The 12086-nt window shown below is 40.3% G+C and overlaps 1 protein-coding gene across 1 annotated transcript in view; it reads right to left on the reverse strand.

Annotated features, from left to right (window-relative positions):
- LOC138194647 (vasopressin V2 receptor-like) overlaps window positions 1–8366 on the reverse strand; it is a 10755-nt gene extending 2389 nt beyond the window's left edge. Inside the window, exons 1-5 of the mRNA XM_069143545.1 lie at window positions 8106–8366; window positions 5800–6045; window positions 1288–1434; window positions 1044–1223; window positions 97–247 (exon numbers count right to left, since the gene is read on the reverse strand). Of these exons, the coding sequence (XP_068999646.1) occupies window positions 97–247; window positions 1044–1223; window positions 1288–1434; window positions 5800–6045; window positions 8106–8366 (985 nt within the window). The remainder of the gene's footprint in view (window positions 1–96; window positions 248–1043; window positions 1224–1287; window positions 1435–5799; window positions 6046–8105) is intronic.
- Window positions 8367–12086: the final 3720 nt, after the last annotated feature.

Raw genomic sequence — 12086 nt, forward strand, 5'->3', positions numbered from 1 at the left:
TGTGTGTGTGTGTGTGTGTGTGTGTGTGTGTGTGTGTGTGTGTGTGTGTGTACCGTTCTGAGGTGTGTGTGTGTGTGTGTGTGTGTGTGTGTGTACCGTTCTGAGGTGGGTTGGGGTCCCAGGCGGCCCACAGCTGGACGATGAAGAACGGGGTCCAGCAGAGCGAGTAGACGAGCACGATGACCAGAGTCATCCTCACAGTCTTTGACATGGCCGCCGACACCTCTCCTTCCCGGGCGGGGGGGGCCTTGGGTGGGTCGGGGGAGCAGACAGCAGAGGGCGCTGTGGGGTCGGGCAGCACGTCAGGCTGCAGCTCGACTGACACACACACACACACACACACACACACACACACACACACACACGTATATACACACACAGACACACAGACACATATACACACACTCACACACACACACACACACAAACACACTCTCACACACACACACACACACACACACGTATATACACACACACACACACACACACACACACACACACACACACGTATATACACACACACACACACACACACACACACACACAGTCAGGACTTTAAAGAGTTTCTGAAGTATTTCTCTTTATTTTACTTGTAGGAAGGAAAGTTAATTTGTAAACTTTACAAAAAACATAAAAGTTCAATATAAAATAAGAAACACGAGTAAAAGTCACTGGAGGTGAAGAAAGTAATTATTAGATTTTTAAAATAAAAGTCCTGAGCTTTGATTGACAGCAGAGAGTTCAGCCTCCAGTTCTGAGTTTTCTCTGCTCGTCTAAATGATTCAGTTTAAAGTTCAGGATCAGTTTCTACGACGCGACGTCCTCAATATACACAGAAAATAACCTACAGGTCCAGACTTTAAGATGTCTGGTCCAGCCAGCAGCTCCAGAACAGCTGTTTTCCAGATGTTGTCCATCTCACCTGGGTGAACCGCAGCACAGGTGTGAAGGTCGCAGAGTGACGCGGTGCTGTTGGACCTCAGCGGACCGAGCGGGAGCTGCCGGCAGCCGGACGCCGCCTCCGCGCTGGTGTGGCTGAACACGAAGGGGGAGATGTAGAGGGGGAGACTGGACCTCCCTCTGCCTCCTCCTCCTCCTCCTCCTCCTCCTCCTCCTCTCTGGCTGTCTGGTCTGGACGGAGGGAGGGAGGTGGGGGAGGAGGGGGACAGGCGGCGCTCTGACTTCAGGTGCAAGTTGCTGTGGATCTCCTTGAAGATGCGGACCTGAAGGAGGAGAGTGGAGGTTCAGTGAAGAGTCAAATAAAATGGTTGTTTTTCTGAAGCGTACCTGGCAGACGGTGATGATGAGGACGGGGAGGATGAAGATGGCCAGCGTCATCCAGGTCACGTAGGCTTTCAGCCCCCACGGATCAGCAAAGTGGCCCCAGCATTCATAAGCTCCTGGAGCCACTTCTGAGCGGGAGAAGATGAAAACCTGCAGAACAGTGAGGTCGGTGGAGTAAACACACGTTTGTTTGTTTGTTTGTTTGTTTGTTTGTTTGTTTGTTTGTTTGTTTGTTTGTGTTTGCTTCTACAAACTTTCAGGGTTCAAGCTTTTGGTTTTATTCACACAATGAATATAAAAGTGGACAAAGCTTATCTACTGAAGTCTGAAAAATGAGACCAATACAAAACTGTAATACCACCGAGTGCCACTAGAGGTCGGGTCCACAAAGCCTCCGGCTCCATAGACAAGTTATCATGATGTCCTTCATCAGTGTTCTTGCGGTCCATCTGAAAAATGTTTGTCAATAAGACAGTTTGAAATTGATGCATCTGTTTTTTGTTGGAGTAACACTATAATTTTCAATTTTAATGTATCCCATGTTGTGCTGCTTTTTGATTCTTAACCCTGAAGCAACCATCAACCATCAGTGATGTCATCAACCATCAGTGACATCATCAACCATCAGTGATGTCATCAACCATCAGTGATGTCATCGTTGGTTTGTGAACTTTATGAATCCTCCAGTTCAGATTCTGTCCGTCACCATCTTTGTTAGTTCGGAGCGGTTTGGAGCAGGAAGTGACCATATTTGGACGAGCTGGGGGAGGAGCCAGAGGTGGATCTGACCGATCTGATCTGACTTTGGATTTGATGAGAGAAGTTGAATGGGAGTCTATGGAGCCGGAGGCTTTTTGGAGACGACCTCTAGTGGCACTCGCTGGTATTGCAGCTGAAGACACTTCTGGATCAGAACCATTTTACAGACCTGGAAGTTATGAACATTTTTATATCCGGTCTGTGTTTTTATATCCAGTCTGTAGTTTTATATCTAGTCTGTAGTTTTATATCCAGTCTGTAGTTTTATAGCCAGTCTGTAGTTTTATATCCAGTCTGTAGTTTTATAGCCAGTCTGTAGTGTTATATCCAGTCTGTGGTTTTATATCCAGTCTGTAGTTTTATATCCAGTCTGTAGTTTTATAGCCAGTCTGTAGTTTTATATCCAGTCTGTGGTTTTATATCCAGTCTGTAGTTTTATATCCAGTCTGTAGTTTTATATCCAGTCTGTGGTTTTATATTCAGTCTGTAGTTTTATATCCAGTCTGTGGTTTTATATTCAGTCTGTAGTTTTATATCCAGTCTGTGTTTTATATCCAGTCTGTGGTTTTATATTCAGTCTGTAGTTTTATATCCAGTCTGTAGTTTTATATCCAGTCTGTAGTTTTATACCCAGTCTGTAGTTTTATATCCAGTCTGTGGTTTTATATCCAGTCTGTAGTTTTATATCCAGTCTGTAGTTTTATATCCAGTCTGTGGTTTTATATTCAGTCTGTAGTTTTATATCCAGTCTGTGGTTTTATATTCAGTCTGTAGTTTTATATCCAGTCTGTAGTTTTATATCCAGTCCGTGGTTTTATATCCACTCTGTAGTTTTATATCCAGTCTGTAGTTTTATATCCAGTCCGTGGTTTTATATCCAGCCTGTAGTTTTATATCCAGTCCGTGGTTTTATATCCAGTCTGTAGTTTTATATCCAGTCTGTAGTTTTATAGCCAGTCTGTAGTTTTATATCCAGTCTGTGGTTTTATATCCAGTCTGTAGTTTTATATCCAGTCTGTAGTTTTATATTCAGTCTGTGGTTTTATATCCAGTCTGTAGTTTTATAGCCAGTCTATAGTTTTATATCTAGTCTGTAGTTTTATATCCAGTCTGTAGTTTTGTATCCAGTCTGTAGTTTTATAGCCAGTCTGTAGTTTTATATCCAGTCTGTGTTTTATATCCAGTCTGTAGTTTTATATTCAGTCTGTAGTTTTATATCCAGTATGTAGTTGTATATCCAGTATGTAGTTTTATATTCAGTCTGTAGTTTTATATCCAGTCTGTGGTTTTATATCCAGTCTGTAGTTTTATAGCCAGTCTGTAGTTTTATATCCAGTCTGTGTTTTATATCCAGTCTGTAGTTTTATAGCCAGTCTGTAGTTTTATATCCAGTCTGTAGTTTTATATCCAGTCTGTAGTTTTATAGCCAGTCTATAGTTTTATATCCAGTCTGTGGTTTTATATTCAGTCTGTAGTTTTATATCCAGTCTGTAGTTTTATATCCAGTCTGTGGTTTTATATCCAGTCTGTAGTTTTACATCCAATCTGTGGTTTTATATTCAGTCTGTAGTTTTATATCCAGTCTGTGGTTTTATATTCAGTCTGTAGTTTTATATCCAGTCTGTAGTTTTATATCCAGTCTGTAGTTTTATAGCCAGTCTGTAGTTTTATATCCAGTCTGTGGTTTTATATTCAGTCTGTAGTTTTATATCCAGTCTGTAGTTTTATATCCAGTCCGTGGTTTTATGTCCAGTCTGTAGTTTTATATCCAGTCCGTGGTTTTATATCCAGTCTGTAGTTTTATAGCCAGTCTGTAGTTTTATATCCAGTCTGTGGTTTTATATCCAGTCTGTAGTTTTATATCCAGTCTGTAGTTTTATATTCAGTCTGTGGTTTTATATCCAGTCTGTAGTTTTATAGCCAGTCTGTAGTTTTATATCCAGTCTGTAGTTTTATATCCAGTCTGTAGTTTTATAGCCAGTCTATAGTTTTATATCCAGTCTGTGGTTTTATATTCAGTCTGTAGTTTTATATCCAGTCTGTAGTTTTATATCCAATCTGTGGTTTTATATTCAGTCTGTAGTTTTATATCCAGTCTGTGGTTTTATATTAAGTCTGTAGTTTTATATCCAGTCTGTAGTTTTATATCCAGTCTGTAGTTTTATAGCCAGTCTATAGTTTTACATCCAGTCTGTGGTTTTATATTCAGTCTGTAGTTTTATATCCAGTCTGTAGTTTTATATCCAGTCCGTGGTTTTATATCCAGTCTGTAGTTTTATATCCAGTCTGTAGTTTTATATCCAGTCCGTGGTTTTATATCCAGTCTGTAGTTTTATATCCAGTCCGTGGTTTTATATCCAGTCTGTAGTTTTATATCCAGTCTGTAGTTTTATAGCCAGTCTGTAGTTTTATATCCAGTCTGTGGTTTTATATCCAGTCTGTAGTTTTATATCCAGTCTGTAGTTTTATATTCAGTCTGTGGTTTTATATCCAGTCTGTAGTTTTATAGCCAGTCTATAGTTTTATATCTAGTCTGTAGTTTTATATCCAGTCTGTAGTTTTATATCCAGTCTGTAGTTTTATATTCAGTCTGTAGTTTTATATCCAGTATGTAGTTGTATATCCAGTATGTAGTTTTATATTCAGTCTGTAGTTTTATATCCAGTCTGTGGTTTTATATCCAGTCTGTAGTTTTATAGCCAGTCTGTAGTTTTATATCCAGTCTGTAGTTTTATAGCCAGTCTGTAGTGTTATATCCAGTCTGTGGTTTTATATCCAGTCTGTAGTTTTATATCCAGTCTGTAGTTTTATATCCAGTCTGTAGTTTTATATCCAGTCTGTGGTTTTATATTCAGTCTGTAGTTTTATAGCCAGTCTGTAGTTTTATAGCCAGTCTATAGTTTTATATCCAGTCTGTGGTTTTATATTCAGTCTGTAGTTTTATATCCAGTCTGTAGTTTTATATCCAGTCTGTGGTTTTATATCCAGTCTGTAGTTTTATATCCAGTCTGTAGTTTTACATCCAATCTGTGGTTTTATATTCAGTCTGTAGTTTTATATCCAGTCTGTGGTTTTATATTCAGTCTGTAGTTTTATAGCCAGTCTATAGTTTTATATCCAGTCTGTGGTTTTATATTCAGTCTGTAGTTTTATATCCAGTCTGTAGTTTTATATCCAGTCCGTGGTTTTATATCCAGTCTGTAGTTTTATATCCAGTCTGTAGTTTTATATCCAGTCCGTGGTTTTATATCCAGTCTGTAGTTTTATATCCAGTCCGTGGTTTTATATCCAGTGTGTAGTTTTATATCCAGTCTGTAGTTTTATAGCCAGTCTGTAGTTTTATATCCAGTCTGTGGTTTTATATCCAGTCTGTAGTTTTATATCCAGTCTGTAGTTTTATATTCAGTCTGTGGTTTTATATCCAGTCTGTAGTTTTATAGCCAGTCTATAGTTTTATATCTAGTCTGTAGTTTTATATCCAGTCTGTAGTTTTATAGCCAGTCTGTAGTTTTATATCCAGTCTGTGTTTTATATCCAGTCTGTAGTTTTATATTCAGTCTGTAGTTTTATATCCAGTATGTAGTTGTATATCCAGTATGTAGTTTTATATCCAGTCTGTGTTTTATATCCAGTCTGTAGTTTTATAGCCAGTCTGTAGTTTTATATCCAGTCTGTAGTTTTATATCCAGTTCTTGGCCTGAATGCAGAACAACCTGAGTAATCAACAATAATCTAAACAACTCTCCGTCGTCTTACCTGCGGCAGGCTGAGCAGCAGCGACATCCCCCACGCCACCACGATGAAGGAGTTCCAGCGCTGCGTGGCCCCGCTGCGGTGCGCTTGCAGGGGGGAGCAGATCGCGTAGTGCCGGTCCATCGTCATGGCGACAATCATGTAGGAGGAGGCGAACATCCCGAGTACCTGAAGGTATTTCACCAGCCGACACAAGAAGTCCGGGCCGGCGAAGCGTCCCTGAGCGTCCCACGCCAGCTGAGGCAACACCTGGGAGAGGAGGGGTGGTGGGGAAGAGGTGTGGGTATTGGGGTGGTACTGTAGCAATAGTCAGTGTTAATGTGTGGAGAGTTGTGACATCAACCAGGGAAAGGTTGGTTTTTTGTCGCCCTTTTCATAGAAAAAGTTACAAAGTGTTTTACAAAAGTAAAAACAACATATAAATTATGTTTGATGAAAATACAGACTGGATCTAAAACTACAGACTGGATCTAAAACTACAGACTGGATATAAACTACAGACTGGATATAAAACAGACTGGATATAAAACTACAGACTGGATATAAAGCTACAGACTGGATATAAAACTACAGACTGGATATAAAACACAGACTGGATATAAAACTACAGACTGGATATAAAACTACAGACTGGATATAAAACACAGACTGGATATAAAACTACAGACTGGATATAAAACTACATACTGGATATACAACTACATACTGGATATAAAACTACAGACTGAATATAAAACTACAGACTGGATATAAAACACAGACTGGATATAAAACTACAGACTGGATATAAAACACAGACTGGATATAAAACTACAGACTGGATATAAAATACAGACTGGATATAAAACTACAGACTGGATATAAAACACAGACTGGATATAAAACTACAGACTGGATGTAAAACACAGACTGGATATAAAACTACAGACTGGATATAAAACTACAGACTGGATATAAAACACAGACTGGATATAAAACTACAGACTGGATATAAAACACAGACTGGATATAAAACTACAGACTGGATATAAAATACAGACTGGATATAAAACTACAGACTGGATATAAAACACAGACTGGATATAAAACTACAGACTGGATATAAAACTACAGACTGGATACAAAACACAGACTGGATATAAAACTACAGACTGGATATAAAACTACAGACTGGATATAAAACACAGACAGGATATAAAACTACAGACTGGATATAAAACACAGACTGGATATAAAACTGCAGACTGGATATAAAACTACAGACTGGATATAAAACACAGACTGGATATAAAACTACAGACTGGATATAAAACACAGACTGGATATAAAACTACAGACTGGATATAAAACACAGACTGGATATAAAACTACAGACTGGATATAAAACTACAGACTGGATACAAAACACAGACTGGATATAAAACTACAGACTGGATATAAAACACAGACAGGATATAAAACTACAGACTGGATATAAAACACAGACTGGATATAAAACTACAGACTGGATATAAAACACAGACTGGATATAAAACTACAGACTGGATATAAAACACAGACTGGATATAAAAGAGTTCGTAGTTTCAGGCCTGTAAAATGGTTCTGATCCAGAAGTGTCTTCAGCTGCAATACCAGCGAGTGCCACTAGAGGTCGGCTCCAAAAAGCCTCCGGCTCCATAGACTCCCATTCAACTTCTCTCATCAAATCCAAAGTGAATAAAATGTGTCCATCAGTTATCTCGGTGTTGTTAGCTAAAGTCACTCCTTCTTATTAGTTTTCTGGAGGTCCATCTGAAAATAATCCCTCATTCATTAGAAAAGAAGATTCAAGAAGACCTGTTTTTGGGGGCGTGTCTGTTTGATTGACAGATCTGTGGTGCAGTCAGGTTACAGCTATCGGTGGGCGGGACGTAGTATCGTCAGGTTTCCGATCAGATCGGTCAGATCCACCGCTGGCTCCTCCCCCAGCTCGTCCAAATATGGTCACTTCCTGCTCCAAACTGCTCCGAACTAACAAGATGGTGACGGACAGAATCTGAACTGGAGGATTCATAAAGTTCACAAACCAACGATGACATCACTGATGGATGATGACATTACTGATGGTTGATGACGTCACTGATGGTTGATGACATCACTGATGGTTGATGACATCACTGATGGTTGCTGATTGGTTGAACCACATTTAGAAACATAACAACACAAACACCGTGAGATCGGCTCAGTATGAAGATGTCGACCTGGTGGACAAGTTTCCCAAAACACAGGAACGTGTGAATGGATGGAGAACAGGTGTGAAAGTGTGTTACCTGGAACAGCGCCACCACCAGGTCAGCCAGACACAGGTTGAGCATGAACTGGTGCAGCGGGTTGTGTTGCCGCCGCCGCCACCGTAGCAACACCACCAGCACCAGACCGTTGCCGAGCAACGCCATCACGAAGATGACCGTCAGCACCACCACCTCGGCTGCCGCCAGCAGGGCGTCCCGCTCGCGCTCTATAACGTTGGCGCCCGCCGGGGTCTCAGAGACCACCGGCCTGTCGACGGACGGGTACGTGACCGTTACCATGGAGACCGACATGGTGGCTGGGGTGTAGAGGAGGTCAGAAAAGAACGAGAAGATTGAAGACAGAAGTTCAGTGTTGAACTAAACGCTAACATGCTCACACCTCTTCTGATTATCAGCCACTGATTAGACACATAGTTCTGAATCATGAAATAAAGTTTTGGAAAACAAACTTGAACAGACTGTAAAATCAGTTTATAAAGTTACACCTGATAATTGAACTCAAAGAACAAATAACTCCAGATTGAACTTCAAAGTTCCATATTTTACACTTTTCCAGTGTTTTTATTTGCAGTCTTGATTCCAGAAGATATTTCTTCAAAAACCACCTGACTGTTTTACATCTCTTCAGCTTCTCTGGAGTTTCTACCAACAACAGGTTGTGTTGTGTCTGTGTCTTTAAGGAGCATTTGACATCAGTGACCCTCTCTTCTGATTGGTTGATTCTTTTCTGAGTGACACATGTCCAGACCAATCAGGTTTTCTTTGGTCTTGTAGCTAGCTCGCTCTGCAACGGAGGGACTGCTTGTTGTTTTCAAGGTTGGACCGGGGGTCACGCTAAGGACATACATATGAGCATGAGTTTGTGACATCACCAACTTAAGGAAGTCCAAACGACACGGTTGCTGAATATGGGCTGCGTGTATTTTTCCGTTGATAGTTTTTACTCACCCAGACATGCTTCATAATCCAAAAAGGAAATGATACTCTGAATTCATACAGTTTAGGACCTTTAAGTACAGTGAAGTGAATGTAGGTGAAGACTCCACCCACTGACCTGATGGCTGTTTTTTATTTTTATTTTTAAAGGCGTATTCACTGACTTTTATAGAGGTGTTGTTATTGTTAAATCCTTAAATCTCCATTTGGTTCTGTATTAAGTGCAGTTTTCCAGGTGGTGTGTGACGTTGATCGCTGGAGACGAACAACGGCGACCTCATCGCTCCTGTCGCCCTGCATGGGGGGTGGGGGGGGGGGGGGCTAATATTTATGCATATTAACATTTTACACACAAAAAAACATGATCTAAACCCTGTTCATGTTTTTTACTGTGGGAAACCTTAATCTGCAGAGTAACTGGTAAGTATATCTTCAAAATCATATCCGCTGACAATTATTTTTTGCCATATTACTCTTACTAAAAGCCATAAAACACAGCAATGCTTTCAATCAAATGCTTTTTCTGCCACTCAGACAATATTTCCACCTCCTACAAATAAGAACAATACAGTTTGACATTTGTCAAATGCATGTAGTCCAGTTTTCATCCAACATTAGCAAACTCAACCTGATTTTAAGAAGAAATTAGCAAAAAATATTCAAATTAATGCACTTTTCTGTCCAAAATAAGCTGCAGTCAAACCTCGGATTAATCCTGAACAACGTGGAACACTGGACAGTTCGACTGCTCGAGGACAAACGATTCGTCTGATTTGTCTTTGATGTTTTTAATCAGGAGCGTCAGGATTTATTTGCTTCGTCTTCTCTTCTCTTTTCTTTTACATTTCCAGATTTGTTTATCTGCAACTTGAGAGTCTGCAGAAAAACAGGTGGATAGAAATGCACTTTATGAGTTATAAACAGTTTCAAATAATTACTCAATAAATAAATAAATAAATATATCTATATATATATATATATATATATATATAGATATATATATATACGTTTAGTTCTGTGAACTTCTTCCATCACAACACAAAGAATTCAAGAAAAGAAGCTGACATTTTGCTCAAATCTGCACACAGTCAGTCAAAAGTCACACAGTAACTTGAATTTTCCTCGTCAGTAATGTCGTATGATAAAAAAATAAAAAAAACTGCTGCAGTAAAGTTAAATTCAAGACTTACAAAATGAGAAAAACTGGAGGTGAAATCTTGAGGTTTTTTTTAAATTTTTAAAGTCAGTTAGAAATGAAAGATTTTAGGATGTAAATATTACAGTCTGCTAAATGGACAGTTCATTTCAGCCCAGCAACAACCGAACAGCCGAGTTGGTTGAGATCTTTTGTTTCCATGAATCCAATCAGAGAACCGGAGTCCTGCTGCTCAGAGCTCCACAAAAAAGAAGCTCAAATCAGCAGTGACTTCTCTTCTTGAAACTTTCCAGAGATTTGGTTTTCCTCGTGTCATCTCTCCAACCTCGTTCCAAGTAACAGCTGCTTCTCCGGACTTTATGATTTCCCCCATTTTTTAAGATGAAAAATCAGAAGCAACTGACTTTCCTCACCTCAGATCGTCTTCAGCGTCCCGCGAAGCACGAAGCATCTGTAAGATCCGAAAACCTGATCTGTTGCTGAACACACGAGCTGCAGCCATGCTGAGTCTGCTGCATGGGGGGGCACACACACACACACACACACACACACACACACACACACACACACACACACACGGTCACACACACACACACACACACACACACACACACACACACACACACACACACACACACACACACACACTCACACACACACACACACGTTCAACTAATCCGTGATCTTTGAATCAGCGTCGGTGTTGTAACAGATGGATGGAAAGATTTCTGGAGAGAAATGAGGATCAGCAGCAACAGGAGAGCCCCCCCCACCCCACCCCTCCCCCTTCATCTCCCTCTCTAACCCTCCTACCCCCCCCCCCCCCTCCCGCATTCCACCTCCCTCCCTCTCCCTCCCTCTTTCTTTCTCTCTCTCGGGGGGGGGGGGGGGGGGGGGGGGGGGGCACTAATCTGTTTGCTTCCCCTTAATTGCTCCTCATTGGGCGAAGCCTCTAATTACGGAGCGGCCCGCTGACTGACCTTAAACCGACACAGTAACCGTCAGCTGTTTCTGTATCAGACCGCCATAAAGCTGCGTGAAGTAGTTTGTTCAGTACAAGTAAGTTTGATCATTGGACCTTAATGACTTCTAATTGAAGGCTGTTCTTCTTCCCAAAAACAGCTGACTTCCCCACCCGTGGTGCTCCACCTGCTCCTACTGAAGAACTGTTTGTGAGATCATTAAAAATGACTCTTTAAGCTAATGTGTTGTTTTTAAAACCTGTTTCCAAAAACAGTTTGGGACGGGGGGCAACAAAAGACTGGAATATTCTGGAGTGGAAATCACTGCATGGGCTCAGGAACACTTGTGAAAACCATCGTCTGTGAACACAGTTCAATGCTGCGTCCACAAATGATGTTAAAACTCTCCAAAGAAGAAACCAGATAGAAACATCAACAGAAGAGGTCGTAAAACATTAGAAATTTGATTGTGATGCTCTTGACTTTTTTATTTTTTCAGTTTATATAATTTTTCATGTTGGTTTTTATTGATATTTGTTTTCTGGTGTTCTCATCCAGAAATTTACTTCTTAATAGTTATTTTTTATGTTCATTTTGCTGTCAGCTAATGTTTATCGGCCTTTTAGCTGCATCTTTTCACACCTGCTCCAAATAAGATATTATAGAGTTCCACACTGTGGTTACTGGAGAAAACGTGGCCCCCATGTGGTCGAGACGAGTCACTGCAGCCGGCATTCATACAGGTTTGTTTCAAACAACAGATTTACAGGACAACAGGCTTTATTGGAGGTCAGAGGTCGATACATTCAGGAGGACAGCTGTTAGACAAGAAAAGATTAGTTCAAGCTCATTTTAAAACAAACATACAAAGAATTACTGGTTTTGCTAAATAATAAATAATTCGACCAAACTAATACACATGGAAGAGATTGGACGGAGATCAAA

Source organism: Embiotoca jacksoni, unplaced genomic scaffold (genome assembly GCF_022577435.1).
Source record: "Embiotoca jacksoni isolate LCO1_2020_lvr unplaced genomic scaffold, fEmbJac1.0.p SCAF_111, whole genome shotgun sequence".
NCBI lineage: Eukaryota > Metazoa > Chordata > Actinopteri > Embiotocidae > Embiotoca > Embiotoca jacksoni.